We start from the raw sequence: 18895 nt of genomic DNA, 5'->3' as shown, positions 1-18895 counted from the left end.
TGCAGGTCTATTACACATTTGCTTATAAGATGCATGTTATCTGTATGTATATTGGTGTAACTTGTGTGCAGGTACTTTTAATCTCCAGGTGGCATAGGGAGAGTCAGACTCTTTGGAGAAGAAACGAGATGTCTTGGTCCCCTTGTTGAGCAGCTGCTCGGCGGGCAGGCCCTGAGTCTGAGATATGTACCGGATCTGAGCAGAGAGACAAAAGAAGGGGAGAGAAGAGGAAAATTACAAGCAAAAGTAAAATAAAGACATCAAAGTACAGAGGAAAGAAGTGACAGTGTATTTCATTCACTGAATTTTCAGTTTGTGATAAGAGATTTTTAAACCTGTATTACTTAAAAAATCGTCCTTAGAGAATGCAACCAAGAACACAGTACTTCGGCTTTGAAATTCATGCTTAACCCACACAAAGTTTCCTCAAAGCCTCATGTCTTCAATTTCTTTATTTGAACTTTAAGTTACAGATTAAAATGTTACATCAAGGTCCTAAAGAACTCATCAAGGCATTAAAAGCCAACCAAGGACAAGTTTGGAGTTTTTTCACCAGTATGGCAACGAAAAAGAATCCTCCATATGTACACATGGACAGTGAGTGAGTAGCGCTGTCAGGCCAACACTCAGTCACACTGGATGGCAGTAGAGGAGGTTGTACCAGCATCTGGTTCAAAAGAGGTTAAGGTGACTTCACTGACAGTCAGCAGAGTGGAGAGTATTGGAGCAGAATGGAGTTGAGCTGTCTGGCCTATGTTGCCATGACTTCTCTACTACCACCACAGTTCATTTTGTGGTTAGGATATTTCGAGACTTGGTTTGTGAAGTTTACAGCCTGCCACGCTGTTATCATTTACTGCACTATCAAAAAAGTGAATAACTAGGGGTAGCCCTAGCTCAGAGTAACTCCATCACTCACACTCAACTTGAAACTTCCTCAGGAAACGTAGCCAGGAAAATCTACCGCACAAAGAGTGTTTGTTGTAGTTACCTTAACAACATTATACAACTGAATCATGCAAATTGATCACATGGGTCACCAAGTTCTAAACATGGCCTGTTCTTGACCAAGTTGGACGGCTCCACTGACCATAAAAATGTATTTTTACTGATAATGTCATTCTTTTTGCCATCACTCTTTATTTTTTGGTTCAGTGGTTTCCAGGAGCGTTTGATTTGCAAGTTCTAAAATACCTCTGGCAAACTCCTGTGAAATTAGCAGCATGAAATTTCCCAGATATGTGCTGACTTTCCCCAAGAATTCATTCAACTCTCTGGTCTGTCTCAATTGCCCCTCTCAAAGTTTCATGATACTCCAAAAACCCCATGACCAGAGGATATCCTACAGTGATTCTTTTACAGCCTGTATGTGTGCGTGCATGAGTGCACATGCACGTGTCTACGGCCCAGAACAAACACACTCACCAGCCAGAGGGCACTGGACTGAGAACCTGCTGATAGTGCAGTGAACGCTCACCACAGTGCGGGGTGTGTGTGTGTGTGTGTGTGTGTGTGTGTGTGTGTGTGCGCACATGTCTACCATCAGGCTTATGTTTATAAATACATTTTGCTGTGTAGAGTGGAACTGCAGTGAGCCTTGGCATAGCACAGCATACTTTTGGGGGCTCAATGTGCACGCGTGAGTGTGTGTCCTGGCATGGCCCACTGGTACAACAGAGCTGTCACTGCACAGTAAAGCTCCATCAGCCACAGTCTCTGACTGATGATTGTCCAAACTGCTGGTTGCTGCTGGAGGCACATCTTACAAAAAAGAAAAACCTTCCAAAAACCGGTCTCACCAAAAAAGCTGTCAATTCTTTAAAATAAATTTGATGAACAAGAATGTCCTGGCATGTACTACAGAAGTCCAACACATTTCAAACATTTGGTTTGGCAAAAAAGTCAAGTAAGTTGAGAGCTTCCCATAATAGGTCAAATATTTATATTCTCCTGAAATAATAAATGCCAAGAGATGACAATACCACAGTGTTCAAGCTTTTCTTTTTCAAAATTTCTAAACTCATACACTTAAAACATGATGGTTGTCATTCTGGTCTTCACAGAGTTGCCTATAGTCAAACACTGGGTAATCCTGTACTGGTCTGTGAATTTCATCTGGGCCTTTTCCCATGCTCCCTCTCCCTCGCCGGGGGACTCCATTTAAAGTCCCAGTTGTGTAGTTTAGACCACACAACCCTGTGGGAAGATCATCACACAGTGCCAAGAACAATTTCCTGATTCACTCAGCTCAGATTAGTATTAGGTGGATTTCATGCTGGATTTGTTGGACTTCGTCATACAGCGAGAGAGAGATCAAGGAGCAACAACAAATAAAGGTTTAACTATATAATGAACATACTGTTGAATTATGGCTGGAGTGAAAGCAGATACCTAAGAATTATAAGCATTAAATAAGTATTCTGTAATCTGTGAAAAACTGTTTCTTTGTGTTTATTTTGTCCCCTTTACTCCCTCTCCCTCAGCAGGAGAAAGTGATATACCTTCAGGGTCTATCCTTCCCTTCTTTGGAGAGTGTGCGCATGTGATACAGTAGCTTGTAGTTCTTGCATATGTGCGTGTGAGAAATGTTACCTGGTCGTACTCCAGTGCTCCGGGGTAGAGTGGCCAGCCCAAGAAGAGCTCAGCTATCACACAGCCCAGTGACCACATGTCTATGGCCTCACAAAATGGCAGTCCCAAAATAATCTCTGGAGCCCTACAGAGAGAAAGGAGAGGCAGAAAAGGTTACGTCCAGGAGCTGATCACCATGTAAAATAAAAAACATTCACAAGTGTGGCAGGACTAGAGTCTTTGCAGCTTTTGTTAGATGGATGGAGCTCAAAACAAGAAGCTCAATAGAAACTGTTTCTGGTGAACCAAAATCTGAGAAAGTTTAGTGGATGGTGCAAACCCTGCCAACCATATAAAAGCACTATAAGGGGTGAATAAAATGGTTACAATGACTTCACATTGTGTTTCTTGATATGGGAACAAGATATCTTTTAGTATAATGCAAGCTAATACAACTTCACCACATACTACAGCCTCTGAAATTATCACAGATTTGAGTACAAACATCTTTGTATTTAATGCATCAAGTTTATATGTATATTAATGCATTTTACAATAATACACCATAGCTCTGTATCGGGTGTCATTCTCGACCATATTAAAATGATCTGTACAGATTTTTGAGAAACCCTGAGAAATCTTTCATGATTTAAATAAAAGAAATAAACTCCAACACACTGTTCACCTCACTTGCAATGAATTTTAGTAACAACGTTTCGGCACTCAGACCTTCATCGGGTTATCTTACAAGACAATAGGGGAGACCAGAGGTTTTGCATTTAATATGACCCGATTGGACCTATCAAATGTTAGGACTAAAAATACCACAAAGTATGGTACATGACTGTCACTGCGCGAGAAATAAAGCTATCACCAGCAACGGTTATTCAGGAACCTCAATTGAGCATTACACCCTTATGATGTGCATGCAGTGTTACTGCAACAGAGAATTAAATCCATTCCAATGAATGGACTTTGTCACTTATACAATTCAAATGGGACTTGTAATCTTGCAACAGTAGTGTGAGACGGTGCAAGAAAACAATGGGCTATTAGGCCTGGACACAGCAGCTGAGCAACAGTGCTGCAAATAGCAACCACTGCTGTGACGACCACTGGGGAAATGACTGTTGCCAAGCAACAACCGGACGCAAGACCATAATGTAACAGTATTACAGGGTGATAAATGGGGCCATAACTCATCGTTCTGTGTGTATGACTGTGAGCATTTGTGTGTTTCTATGTGCAGTCTCACAACTGCAGATGTCACGTCTATCACATTTACAGCACAGCTCATGCTTTCTGCCCTCCTTAGCCCCGAGAAGGAAATTACACTTTGCCATTTCCTATTGCTCCTTAAAGAGGAAGACGTCCAGTTATGCAACACTAAAACTAGCCTTGGGGGAGACTGCCTCAAACATTTTACAGAACAATCCTGTGAAGCTGGGAATGAGACACTGCTTGTGGTTTTCCTAGTTTTAAGTGATACAGTCAACAAAGTTGGATTTGCCTAGAGGCAAAGACAAAAAACTGATTTTTTGAACTGATTCAAATGTTGAACTGACTCAAATGTTGTTAAATTACATTTAAACACATCATCAAAAGAAAATCACATAAAAAATTAATCCACACTCATTTAAGGGCCAAAAAAAAGAAAAAAAAATACATATGTGGACAAGCTACACACTGGCAATACAAAAGAATCAATCATTACAAAATAAGAACTACTTACACAGTCTTGATATCACTTTTCTTAGATAGATTTCAGTTCTGCTTATCCCACACTGCACAAACTGAGGTGAAGTTAGGCCAAATAAGGTAACTTCTCAAGATTTTAAAAGCCTCCAGCCAATTTACTATACTGACAAGGAAACAGATGGGAATCTTCTGGTTATAGTTAAACTTTGGCATCTCATCCATGGCCTCTGCTGTTGCCTAATGTTTGAGGTGAAAAGGGATTGCGACAAATAGTTTTACAGCCTTCTTTTGACATCACTTCTGCTAATTACAGTCTTTAAAAAAATTCTGTATCTGTAATGTACTTTCTTTTCTTTTTTTATCTCAAAAGGGAACTAAGCTTGATGTTTAGAAGTCCCTGCAACACATTTTAGAATTCCATGCATGGGGTTAAAGGGGACACAGAAATAAACCTAAAATAAAGGAGGTGTATGTGTTTTTGCCTGCGGTTATACCGCCAGACTGATAAAAGCTGCAGCAATGGCCCCAGCTTTCCAGAGCCGTAACAGCTCATCACATAACACACGTATAACACACACGCATTCACACACACCCACACCCACACCCACAGGTGTTTGGCAGCCAGACCAGGTTCCAGAACTAACTAGTCACACTAGAGAGCAGCAGTTAGGACAAGAACAAACACTGCAGATGACTGTATGGCAGCACACCGCTGCTGTGTTCAGAGAACTGGGATAACACACTTCAGGCACCTACAGTAGCTCAGTGTGTTAAAAGTGATGAGATAGGACTCAGTACAGGACATACGAACCCACTGTGCTTTAACACGTGTAGACAAAGCTCATCCATGATTACATTTCAAGCACAGCTCACTGCTTTACTAAGGCTTAATGTGAGGGACAACAGATCAAGTTACATGTCAGTGAACATGATGTGCAGCTACCAGAAGAATACAGACTGAGGGCAAAGAGCGCCTGAAAAACATCTCTAGAATAATAAACATGTGGTAACTTTCTCTTCCATTTTCAAAATGCTTGTACCAAGTCCCTTCTCGGTAAAGGGTGGAAACGGAAAATTAAAAGTCTCTATTAATACAGCTGTTCTTTAAGACTAATTAACTGATCTTTGATTTTATTTTGGAAAAAAGAAAGGTTTTTGATGACTTAACCTTCCACCCATCGAATTCTTCCATGAAAATGCTGCTGTTAACCAGGAAAAATCGGCGGAGAAGGGCCACAAGGCAAAATTCAAAGAGATAAAGCAACAAATTAAAAATAAAAATAAAAATACAATACAGGCCACAAGACCATAGAACATTGAACTATGACTTTAAGGAAACTTCTCCAGCCTTAAAGACAATGAGAGTTGTTCCAATACCAATACCAGTATCGCAAATGCTGCCGATACTTCCAAAAAGGCAGGTATCTGTATCGGCGAGTATGTGAGTCTATGCACCGATCCAATACCACGAAATTTAGAAACGGGACCCTGCTATTTCCCAGGTAGCTCTGTTAGCTCTGCTTAACATTATACGCCCGAAAACAATTCTTCTTCGCTGCACTAAAAGCTAACACACGAAGTTAAGCTGTGCTGCCCCTGGCGACTACTGTTTTGAGAGCGATGAAGAAGAAGTTGATTTCACATGAGTCAGACGGAGCCAGCAACATGTTGGCTATTTTGTAACATTTTACTCTGGATAACCCCACAACTAAAACGGGTTAGTTGTATGGCAATCATTCTCTGCATGTGTTTTTTCCTGTTTTACAAAGGATTTAACCTGAGCCAGGCCATACAACAATGATAGCAATCTTATCACATCCATACAGGGTTAGCAGTATACAAAAAAAATATATTTTAAAAACACTAGTATCGGATCAGTACTCTGTATCGGCCGATATCCAAAGCCCAAGTATAGGAATCGGTATAGGGAAGGAAAAAATGGTATTGGAACATATAGATAATCAGGCTTAATCAAAGACAATTATGACAATAACAAAAGCAATACCATAATGCAGCCCAAATTAAAAGGAAAAATAAGAACAGACCAAATACAGCATGTCTTAACTGCTTATAAGGAAGAGAGGAGGGTGAGAGGAGGGTGATGGAAAGCTGTGTTTCCTCATGTTTAACTGTGGCTCTGGACAACATCAGTTTCTCTTTTTGTATACTTGCTGGTTTATACCACAGTAGCAACTACTCTTTCTGGAGTCCATATGAAGACCATAAATAAGCTGCCTGGATACATGCATGAACACATGCACAAACAAATGTGGAAAGAGCTTTATAAGAAAAAAAAGGGGGAAAAAAATCAAGGTTAAACAGGGATATGGGTATCAACACACGCTGTAATTATTTCTTTGATAGGAAAAAAGAGCCCGCAGGTAAGAAAAGGGGATCTAGCAACAGGTTTACACAAATACAGCACTCACTGTGAGTGATCATGTATTATTCATAATGAACTATTTACAAGTCCTAGCAGCAGGTATGGGGTCCACCGTCACGCATGGCTTCCCACCAGAACAAACTAGGACAGACAACATGAACCACACACACTGCTCAACTTTGCTACATGTCTTTCCACTGTGTAACATCCCAAACCAATAACAAGTCCCTTGTCATGTCAAAACCACTCTTCTTCTAGCATGGAAACTGTGGAGTGAAATTGACAGTGTGAGCCAGTCAGCAAAACTCATACGAACATATGCTTCTTATCAAGAAGGCCCTGGGCTACTTGTCAGGGCCTACCGAGGATTAGACTGTCCTGCTCCTTCCAAGGAGAACTCAGCAAAGACACACATCTGAAATCCACATAAAATACTTGACAACAACATGTACCATTTCAATGCAACAAGGTGCTAGTGTAAAACAACACCTGTGCGACAAAGAAATCACACTTAGGTGAGGGAGGCCAAGCACAACCTGCCCAAATCTGAAAGCACGCTAAGATGATAGCTAGCTTTCCTTCCACCTGATCTGCCTAGCTGAATAATTCACGTAGCCCAGTGATCCATTTTCATTGTGGGAGGTTGTTTTACGTCACCAGCACCCACAGGACACAACAGTCACCTCACCAGGCCCTGCTGTGTCATGCTACCATGGCAACAGCACATTAGAGCATGACAAGCACTGAAAAGCTTCTGCCAGAGACTTCTATCTGCAGAGTTATGCTCATAAAATTAACAAAATTCAAGTTTATATTACGACCTGATTGGATTTTCAAAAACTATCCAGATTACTAAGCGAGACAGAAAGTTGTACCTGTTTGCTGAAGGTGAATTAAAACACCAAGGGCCCACCATGGCATAAGGTAAAATCCTGTTTGCCTGACTGTGGATTTAAGCCACTTAACTGTGGACCCAGTTGATGAACGAAATTGTAGACCGTTTCAGCTTTTCTTTACAGAATATGAGGGGTGCATCTTTTAAAGAACCTATTCATTAATATAATTAATGACAGTATAAAACCAGAGTAATTTGAATAAGCATTCACATTAGGGCAAAAAGGATGATTCGGTGATCAAAACACCACCCTACAATGACGTATCCAGTCTAAAACAAAATCAAATTGTCATACTGCTGCCAAAAAGCAATCATTTAATTGAACGACTAAAATCTAAAATACACCAGAGCAACCATCAACCAAGCTACTAATCTAAGACAGTGGCATGCTACAGAATTAAGATGGATCTCAGGCAAGTAGCATTAACAGAACTGCACACTGCCCTCCCAACTCCTCTTGGTCAACAATAACTGAAACTATAAGCTGTTTTATATTGAAGTGTATGAATCCAGGTTTAGATAGACAACACTGACACAGAAAGTAAAGGTGAACAGTGGGTCTATGGCACAGCTTTATTAGCATTAATGTCAATAACGACAATGTCAGTGAAATAAGTCACATAAGCATTTCAAATAAGGCCATATTTTTCTCTATAACAAAGGTGTGTAGGCTGGTAAAAGAACATTTATTAGCGTCAAAAAACATGAATAACTTCGACTAACGTATTCAAGTGTTTTCTGTGTATTACAGATTGTGCCTTTAATGAGAGAGTTAAAACAACCTCAACTTCACTGCCACTTTCAGGCTTTTCTTTTTGTCTTTAAAAACTGACTTTTGCATCAAAGCCACACTGCTGGCAATGCTACAACCTATGGTTCTGGAAAATCCAGGGAAAACCCCAAAGCTGTAAAAAACCTCCTCCTACCCGCTGTGGTGAGGCTAGAATTTCTTCACAGCTCCACTGTGGTAACAATACAGTACAGCCATTATGCAACATGAAGACTAGAGATGAGGAAACACTATGTCCTGAAAACCACTCTCCTGATAACCTGATGACATACACACAGACGCCACCCTGGGGTTCAAATTACATAATCATCATATAGATATGAAAATTAGTACAGAGCAGTGGGGTGACTTGTCCCTATGAACACAAGTATTTATCTACCTAAGCTAACATACAGGCCTACGGATGCAAAAAGTAAACTCGAAGTGCGTATGCACTACCAGTTGTCGTCTGGGCTGAACCAACTCACACAGAAATATACAGTAGAAGGGAGATGAAAAGACAGAATGGAATCACTGCTGTACCGTTGTAAGCCAAAAAGTTATGGCGTCTGCACTTGTTAAATTACCTTACAACCCATTGGTCTGGCGAAAGGCACAAAAGGGATGCTTTGCAAAGAGCAAAGTAATCAAAAAAATTGATTGAAACTGTTGCACAATGCTGGTGTTCAGAGCAAAATATGGCCAGATGTTACACTTCACAAGCTTTCATGTCATTTCATCTTTGTGGCTCCAGCAAGTTAACAATCTAGACACACCACTTTTCCATCCTCAGAGAGCCTCTTTATCTGAACTGAGTTATTGTGAAGCATGTTGAGGGTACATTGTGTAACCTACATGATTTACCCAGCATGGGAGCTGTTGCATGGACTAAGAACACACCCAGACACACACAGGAATGTCCGAATGTTTTTTCCTGGATCTAAATGTGGGTTTTAACATACCACATTCTTCCCTGGCCTTCTGTGTCCTGGGTGACCTCCCTAAAATTCACTGCCAGCCCATTTTAACTGCACTATGATCTCAGCATTGCCGCCGCTGCTAAAAGACAAAACACACACAAGCACACATGAACGCACATTCGTACACACTTAACCAGGTCAACTGCAGAGCAAAGCCTTTATGTTATGCAACAGCTCCACTCTCCCTCGTGTGTGAGAGGGGGGCCAAGGAAGTGGCTTGCTTTCACAAAAACAGGGAAGTTGCAGGGTTAATGCTAGCACTTTAGCACTCCTATGAGGTTTGTCATTTTACATTTGGTCTAAAGAAGTTTGCTTCAACATAAGAGGCCCACACTTTATAGTCCAGATTTATACACCCTTGATAAAAATTACAGGTGAAATAACTGAGAAAATGTTGTGCTCCTTACAAGGCAACAAAATCAGGAGTGCATGGATTGGAATGGAGGGTGTGTGCAGTGCATTAGGTACAGACATACCCAGTATCTCAGGAGCATTTGTCATAGATTGTGCAATGTTTAAAGAGTTTGTAATAGTTTACCCAACCTGATCTACCTTGCTAAAACTTGCGTAGGTGAGTGTCGGTGAATGAAACTTCCTGCCAACAAGTCATCCAGTGGTTATTGAAGCAGAAATATTTTGCCTTGCAAACAGGTGTGAACGTCAAATCCACGAGTCATCAACAATTTACAGTGCATTACAAGTGAATAAAATGGGTTTTCATCTTTCACAGATGTTATACTTTATATCTGTTTTTTTTTTTTAACTACAGCAGGTACTTACTGAACTGTGTGGCATAATGTGAGTTTACAGCTTAATTACTTACTAATTTTTTGCACAAGTCTTTAAGTTCACAATCCTTGCTGCGTTTCATAAGCACACTCACCCTAGGCTACAAGACATGCCAAATATTTCATGACGCTGTTCCTCATATAAACATCTCAGTTCCTCTGCATGTTACGCAAGAGCAGCAGAGTTAAGGGCGTGACGCGCTGAACACAGATCAGACATACATTCACTCAGGCATGGGTCCAAACGTGCCACAGTGCAGGAAAGAGTGAGGGGCCAGGGGAAATAGAAAGACAGCAGGCCAAGAGGACATAAAGTTAAAAGACAGAAACCAGGAAGGCTGTGCATGTCATGGAGCTCCCACTGAGAGTGTGCAGGTTAATACAGAGCACTTCACATTACGTAAGAAGAGAGAAGGACCTAAACACATAAAGCCGGGGCAAGACTTTGCTAAGCCTTGTGGGAAACAAACAGACACACACATAAACAACTATTACCCATTGGGACTCAGTCAGCTAACTATGTTGGCAAATAATGATGACAAACGACTTGACATTTTACTTCATGACATGTCTGATCTCCCTAAAATACCCAGTGGATCTCTTTTCTGAACATTTTGTACTATTTGAAAGGGACAGAGTTTCTTCTGAGGTGTGAATCATTCTTCTTTTGACTTTTTTTGGTTTCTCTCAAAACAAAACCAGACTAGAAGTAAAAATGAAATACATTTCACTTTCACCTGCAGGGAATTTCTTGTTTCAGTGGTGTAATGTGACATATGGCTTCAGTCCAAGAGTTTCAGAACAACATTTGGCCAAAATTCAACACTATGCTTAAGCCCTGCGTATGGGATAAATAACTCAACAATGCAATTCCTCATTATAAACATGGTATCTGAGTTGTCATGTTAATTGATCACAAGAATTCATTATAAACACCAAATCTATAGTAATTTCTCAGACTGACAAAAGACAATCGAAAGATATTTCCTGATCACAGCAAATGATTTTTGGGGGATTTAAAAACAGCTTTGAGAAGTAGCAGAGCATAACACTAACAAGTGTTTAAAGGTGTGAATAGGTCTGTCAGTGAACTTAAGCCTCACCCACTGCAAGATAACTCCCTTGCAGTGCTTTCAAAGTGTTTGCAAGCAGAAAATACCCTGAGGTAAAGACATTTCTACATGTTTTTGAACTCAGGTGAGTGATGGATTACACAGAGCTTTGACTGAATGTGGGATTCCTCACCTGTAGTATCTGGACTGCAGGTAAGTGGAGCAAACAGCCTTGGAGACATGGCTGGCTGAGCCAAAGTCAATGACTTTTACTCTGTAGGGCTGTCTGGTTGGATCCACCAGCATGATGTTCTCTGGCTTCAGGTCAGCATGGATCAAACCCAGAGACTTCAGCTTCTTTAAGGCTGTTGCAACCTGCAAAGATTTACAGAAATAAAGAAGTATTATGAATACGTTTGAGATTCTGGGCCAATAACCGGAAGTGGGCATTGTCAAGCCTCAACCATCAGACATCACTTCACCTGCTGCAGAATAGGCCTGATGATTTTGAGTGGCAGTGGACTGAATTTGTTCTGTTTGAGGAAGTCGTAGAGGTTTTGCTCCAACATCTCAAACACAAGGCAGGTGTGGCTGCGGTGCTGAAAGCACTCCAGAGCACGCACCACATTGTGATCATCTGCATTCTCGCTGCTCAACCGCGCCAGGATCTCCACCTGGGGGGTTCAAAAACAGGGAAGATAATAAGACAGGTGCAGTTAAGAAAAAAACTGTAGCAAATAGACTTTTTAAGCATCTTGAAAGAACAAACAACACAATTTGACAACAGAGGCAGTGTGTCTCTTGTCATTCACTGGTGTGCTGCCCCAACAAAATTGCAGTTACAAACACCTAATTCACCACACCAGCAGACTTAGTTATTCGACAGTTTCAACTAAAATAATGACGATACAGGCTCTACTCGCAAACAAAAACACACAAATCCTCACCTCAATCTGTCCCTGACGTGCATAGGATGGGTGGTTCTTCAGTATTTTGACGGCCACCACTTCATTAGTTCCCCTCTTCCAGCACTTCACCACCTGTCCAAACGTGCCACGGCCAAGAAACTCCAATACCTCATAGCTGTTCTTTAGGGAGCATAAAACCTCATGCTGAACTAACTGATAGTCACCATCTCCTGATCCAGTTCTGCTCACTGGAGCTCCTGCTGCTGCCTCAGTACTGCCATTAGGGCCAGTTTCAGTCCCATCCACCCCGACTCTCATGCCTGTCACCGCCTCAACCCTGCTATGTTGAGTTGGCAGTGCCCCTCCATCCCCTACTCTGAGTGTGTCTGCATTGTTCCCTTTGCTGGTTTGCAACATGGCCACAGGGAGAGGAAGTGAAGGTAGGGCAGAAACCTCCTCCACTATCTGCATGGTTCCGACACAGTTGTTGTCCCGCGGATGCTCTCCACCTTCACCTGCTTTCTGTTCACATCTCTGGGTGGCAGCTGTGTCTACAAGGTTGACGTATCGTCCTCTAGCCTGTATTCTTCTGCTTCTACCTGCTTCCTCCTCTGCTTGGATACAGGCCCTCCTCAATAGGCCACAGTCCAGGCCTCCTCCTGATGGGCTACCAACACTGTCTCTACGAAGCCTCACTTCCTGTGGGGCTCTACTCTGGCTATGAGACTCTTCAATCCCAGAAGGAGCCTCTGCTCGTCTCTCCCAGCTCTCCTCTCTCTGTAATCGTGCAGTCGGCAACGCCCACTCCTCCCTCTTTCCAAGCTGCAGTCCCCTGTGCAGTCTCCCCGAATCAGCACCTGTTGAGGATGGGATGACGTTGTTGGGATAGGCAATACCGTAGTTGACTCCGATCACATAGGTCTTGGGTGGGGGTCGGTGCTGGAAGGCTCTGCTGGTGTTATTACTGCGGTGAGCTTCGTCTTTGTGTCTGCTGGTACCACTGCTGCTGGTTCCTAAGGCACTTGTCTGAGCTGAGTGCAGGTGTGATGGGTAGACCAAGACTTGTGAGGCCATACCTAGAAAATAGAGATAAATAAAACAAAAGGACATTTAGTTACAGACATAGTTAAGAGAACAAATCAAGTGTTTAACATTAAAGACTAGGATTTACATAGCCTACACTAACCTGTGAATACTGAAGCTAGACACTGTTCAAAGTCACTGTACAAAAACTATTGATTACATTTCTGACCGCAGAGAGGTGAATTTGTTAATCGTAAAAATAGTACCTTCCCATCACCTACCACGAAAGATTGCATTCTAAAAAAAAGCAGTCATAAAAGCTGCTCAAGTGAATACACATCTAAGCCTCCATGTCACCCTTAGTGGAAAGGGGAAATGGCCTGCTGTAATGGGAGATGGGGGAAGCCCGTTGCATCTCTGGCCTGTCCCTGCACGCTACACGGAGGGTCAGTTTCACAAAAAGTAGAACCGCAAAGCAAGCAGTACCTTGAAGGAAATGATATATGATAAGGCATGATGAGCATTCTGTAACTCACTGACATACACCTGATCCTACTAATTGATAAACCTTTCTGTCTGAGATGTTACTGAAATATTGTTTTTATGTGATCCTTTATACAATCTGCTTCAAGACCTAAAGCTGCTGTTTTAGTTTATGGCCTGTTCAATGCTACACTTCATCTGCACAAACTCAATAACAGTTCATACAGACACAATCAGGCAGGTCCCACTCTATGCCCAGATTTTGTAAGATCTTGGAAGACAACTTTTTGCCTACATTAAACATTTTGGACTATATCTTTAGATCTACTTTTAAGTGACTTACATCTGAGTTAACACTGGAAAAAAACAAGTAATGTTGAAATGTCCCACTGTCCTACAAACACAGTCAGATCAATATCTGCATGGACAAATTAGACAGCATTATCCATTCCTTATGTCTTGGTAATGACCTACCTACCCTCTCTAGTCGTTGAGGGAACGACTAGAGGGAAAAAGACAAGCACTGCAACTGTACCATGGCTCACAATAAAGCTTGTCTGCTTGCTCAGCACAGGTGGACTTTTTTTTTAAAGGGCAATCAGAAGAGACATTTATTGCCTCATCAGACAAGTTAAAACCCATAAACAAAAAAGAAAACTATGTGTCTTCATTGACATTTATGACATTAAATTAATACATTAAAAATATCGATTTGAAACAAACAGGAAGGGGTAATGTTCTGCAGCTTTACCTTACTGTAAAGCAGGAGAGCTAGCTTGCTAGCCATGTCTGACATGACCTAAAAACAACGCATATGTTGTTGATGTTAAAAATACTGTTGAATAAAATAATCGCAGCAGGCTAGACCATTGATTCTCAAACTATGTGCCTGACTAAAACATTTGTACACACAAATACGCTTTCTTTTCGTTGGATGTAAAAACCCGCTGGTACGTCTGGTTCTGTTTTATAAACCTCAACCATTATGGAATCTGCCGCATGTGCACAAGCTTCATTTCCACTCAAGCAGTTATGCATAAATGGATGAAAAAACACTTTAAACATCAGCTTGCATATTGAAACTTCCCTTTAAGTTCGTCTGGATTTTACATTGGTAAACAAATGAGAAAAGTAAGTTATTGTCATTTTTACATGCACATGTTACTTTTATGCCTTGAACAAGTGAAGGGTAAATTCAACCCTGACTTTAATGACGGGAAAACCCAGATCTTTACATTTATATTAAAGTTGCTTTAATAAATATCTGATTGGTGATGCATTTATTACCACACGCCCAGAGCTGCCCAGACCAGAGCTTAAAAATCAAAACCCATGCGTTTTTTTAACTAACACATTCAATACAACCTGGTCAGTTTCACTAACGGCAGACATGTCCGTTTGTGAAGCAACTACCCTCTGCTTAACTGCTGACACTACTAAATGAAGTATCAAACAATTTTCAAATCTATTTTGCAATTTGAAACAGTATTTTAAAGTTCAGGCTATTTTAACCTTTTAAATCAACATTCCTCTCCTTGCAACAGGTCATGATGACAACATGATAACAGGCAGAAAACAGGCGGAGGCCAAGCCTGTCAGCCAAACTTCCTGAATATTTCCAAACCAAGGCATAGAATTGTGCCTTACTGGGTTTCCACTCAGACTCTGGAGATTCCAGTTTTAAGGCTACATCACACATGTTATACAAACACACTCGTGAAGCTGGTTATATTAAGTTTTGTTCGACAAGAAAGGCTGGCTGAGTGCCAGTTGCCTTCCCAACTACTGAAGCTGTCACACACAGGCTCAGACAAGCAGAGAGGTGTGCCTTTAACTCAACATGACAATACAGTTTAACACACTTCACTTCTTATGACTTGTATTACTGGTGAGTTTTACCACATACACTGCTGACAAAAACTGACACCCACTGTTATCATGACCAAACTTTTCTTTCACCCAAAGAACAACCTAGATGGAAAAAACATACACACTTAGTCAGAATAATATTACTCAGAGTGCAAAACTGAGCTAAGGACTACTGATTCACGGGTGAATAAATGAGTCCTTCTTGTCATAGCCTACTGACAGAAAATTAGAGGTTGTAATTAAAATTAATGCAACCAGAGAGGTTATCCAAAAAGATCATAATAATGTGCCACTGATAAGTAGAGATCACTGCATACATGATAGAAAACCACTTTCTCCATTCACCACACACAGCTGCCAGTCTGGCAAAGACTGATAATAACTTGATGGTGCAACTGACTAAAGTTAGCAAATGAACCACCACTATATGGCTGGTGTTGTGCAAATATTTCACGCTGAGTAGGCTTGCCAAGGTGCCATACTCATCAGTTTTTGAGGGACTCTGGCACAGACACAGCTGTGATACTGGCTACTCTATCTTCTCACTGCCAAACTAGGTAGCCTGATATCCCACAGGGCGACACGATCCAAGCCTGAAATGGAGAGCCATGAAACAGAGGTGTGTGTGTGTGTGTGTGTGTGTGTGTGTGTGTGTGTTAGTTGTGTATTGCACTGTTGTAAAGAATGCCAGCTGTACACACAATTTGTTACTGATCAATCTAGGAGACAGCTAACATATGGGAGGTGTGTGTGTGTGTGTGTGTGTGTGTGTGTGTGTGTTTGGGGGAAGGGCAACACCAACCTAAACACCTGTTGAAACTTATGCTGCAAGTGACAGGCAGCTAAATAACGTGTGTTAGTGATATACTATATGGAATGGGTGACAGCTTCGTTTTTAATAACCAAACTGGCCAATTTATACGCACTGTAAGCCAAATATTGCGCGTTTCATTATGTTTTTAACTAATGAACTCTACTCCAGTACTTTTTACATGTTTAAAAGTTACCTCAACGTCTTCACACAGCTGAGAGTGCTCAAAATAAAAAAAACAAACAAGTGCGTGCTCTCGAATAAGTACCATTCGTCGTTAGCTCCAACTAATTAGCTTTCGGTGCTAGCGTTGACACTTGTCTGCCAAAGGGAGCAAACTCGAGTTGGCTAGCTTAACAGTTAGCAAACAAGCTAGCTGTGACTGAGTCCTCTCAACGTTTAATTGATAAGACAGACAAACCCGACCGTCACATAGAACATATAATTGACAGCCACTTCAGAAGAAAAAGGTGACGTACCTTCAGTAAGACCTGTAAATCATATCACCCAGAGCGTCAAGGAACAGGCTAGCAACGAAGACCCGCACCACAGTCAAATCCTGCAACGATGCTGCTGCTGCTGCTGCTGCTGCTGCCATCTTGTTCAACGACGAGAACCGAGCGACTTTTCACACATTTGAAGCTTTCAAATAACGCAGATAACTAGCTATAACGAACGCCAGCTATTGCCCATGGTCTCTACAGCCGTCTGAGGTTTCACTAAGCGTTGCTCTTGTCTCTACTCAGGGCGAGGATTTCTGTTTCTAAACTTTTGCATGTTAATACGCCGCGTCCCCGACAGAGCTAGCTGCTGGCTGCTAGCTGTTGCTGCTGGTTCGGTAGCTTGTTGCTTCCCCGCATGTGTGGAATGTTGGGGAGGGGAGGAGAGAGAGACACACACAGAGCGAGCGAGAGAGAGAGAGAGAGAGAGAGAGAGAGACACACACACATACATACACACACACACACAGAGAGAGAGAGAGAGAGTCTATACACTGTGTCTATAAATGTCACACTGTGACAGCTGAGTTAAAACATTTAACTTCCGTGATATTTTTACTCCACTGCATACATTTAGATGTTATGAATGTTTCTTATGGTGTGTATATTGAATCATCTGTTGAACTTTTTTAAATATAATATTCCATATCTATTAACAGAGCTCCTTCCGAACCTGCCTACATATCCCCTATTGTAAAATTGTGAATCATCTTATCATCACATGGCTGGAGAATCAACCAGGCAAAGTGGGCATCTGCCATGTGCCCCATTTTCACTCCATGTCAGCTGGCTTTGGTAATCTGATCATTGCAAATGCACAGGCTCAGGGGTTCTGCATGAAACACAATATCAACAAGAGAGAGTCCTGCAATATTACCTAATGTTCTGGCTGTGTCTTTAAGAGGGGCTGGTTCTAAGACCTTTATTTGTGTTTATTTTGTGATGGCATGGTGCATAATCTCAATAAAACTGTGTGGGGTGTTTTTTTTAAACCAAATTCATCCAAAGAGAACCTGGTGCCAGGCAGTACTCCAGCACATGGAAACAGTTTTTTTCTCTGTCTCTGGTCATATACAAAGCTGTCATGTGTTGCCTGTTTTGTTGACTGTGCCTAATGGGAACTCGGGAGGCAACAGGGTTCATACATTGTGCATAGCATGTCAGCTGGAAGGTCAATAAAACCCCATTCACATTTTTTAATCAGGTTAATCCAGCCATGATCATATCTTTTTATTATTATTATTATTATTATTATTATTATTATTATTATTTGATTACAACAACTTGTATTTTTCTCATTATAGAACAATACTGTTTATTATGAAGTAATGTGAAAAACATATAAATGTATGTTTCAGTTTATTGTACCTGCCTTTAGTTCTGTAGACCCAGACCACTGGCACACCTCCTCTTTTCCCTTTTTCTTTTTGACATTCTCAGTTTCTGTCCTTACATTGTAAATCTTGTATAGCCAGCTTTGACAATACTTTTGGTCATGCTATTGCTGCAAATTTTAGGTATATAGACAGAAAGTGAGATTATTTATTAATCCTACTAACCTTTAAGGCATGATTTACTGAGGGTAAAGGTATGATGTCAAACCATTCAATGAAACTGAAATTTAAGTATGGACATGGGGAACAGACCTTTATATACCATTAAAATGGTCTATCTTCTGATAATGTATATTTGCTTATTGTAAATTGTACATCTTCTCCAGTATAGCTTTTTAGCTTTTAATTTTTTAATGTTTTTTTTGTATTTTTTATATTTTAACTTATACTTTTTGTTTTGTAGTAACGGAGAGGAAAACAAAGGAGATAAAGGAGAAATTTCCTTGTGCAGGGAATCTGTTCATTAACTATGCATTTGAACAATAAACACTTGGACTTTGACTTTCCTTTGGGTCTATTTCACAATAGATATTTTGACTGCTCCCAGGTATCACTAATACTTATACGATGACTGTGTTCTATTCGAGTAGAAGTCTGCCATGATTACTTTTATTTTCCTACTGTGAAATGTAACTTTTGAAAAATGGCTATTCCATTAAACAAATATACAAACTTATAGCCATGCATGTGCCCTTGAACCACACACTGTCCTGTCCTCAGAGCTGCAGTTGGTTCCTGCTGTGTAACTGACTGGGTCACATGCAGTGGAGG

General features: G+C 41.0%; 1 protein-coding gene across 1 annotated transcript in view; it reads right to left on the bottom strand.

The window, feature by feature from the left end:
• Positions 1 to 17077, bottom strand: part of hipk3a (homeodomain interacting protein kinase 3a) — a 33354-nt gene extending 16277 nt beyond the window's left edge. The window contains exons 1-6 of the mRNA XM_084364656.1: positions 16710 to 17077; positions 12084 to 13120; positions 11619 to 11810; positions 11330 to 11511; positions 2593 to 2716; positions 76 to 195 (exon numbers count right to left, since the gene is read on the bottom strand). Of these exons, the coding sequence (XP_084220782.1) occupies positions 76 to 195; positions 2593 to 2716; positions 11330 to 11511; positions 11619 to 11810; positions 12084 to 13118 (1653 nt within the window). The 5' untranslated portion in view covers positions 13119 to 13120; positions 16710 to 17077. The remainder of the gene's footprint in view (positions 1 to 75; positions 196 to 2592; positions 2717 to 11329; positions 11512 to 11618; positions 11811 to 12083; positions 13121 to 16709) is intronic.
• Positions 17078 to 18895: the final 1818 nt, after the last annotated feature.

This window comes from Pagrus pagrus, assembly GCF_965226575.1.
Source record: "Pagrus pagrus genome assembly, chromosome: 10".
Taxonomy (NCBI): Eukaryota; Metazoa; Chordata; class Actinopteri; order Spariformes; family Sparidae; genus Pagrus; species Pagrus pagrus.
The sequence above is the reverse complement of the archived record's forward strand: the minus strand, read 5'-3'. Positions and strand labels throughout refer to the sequence as shown.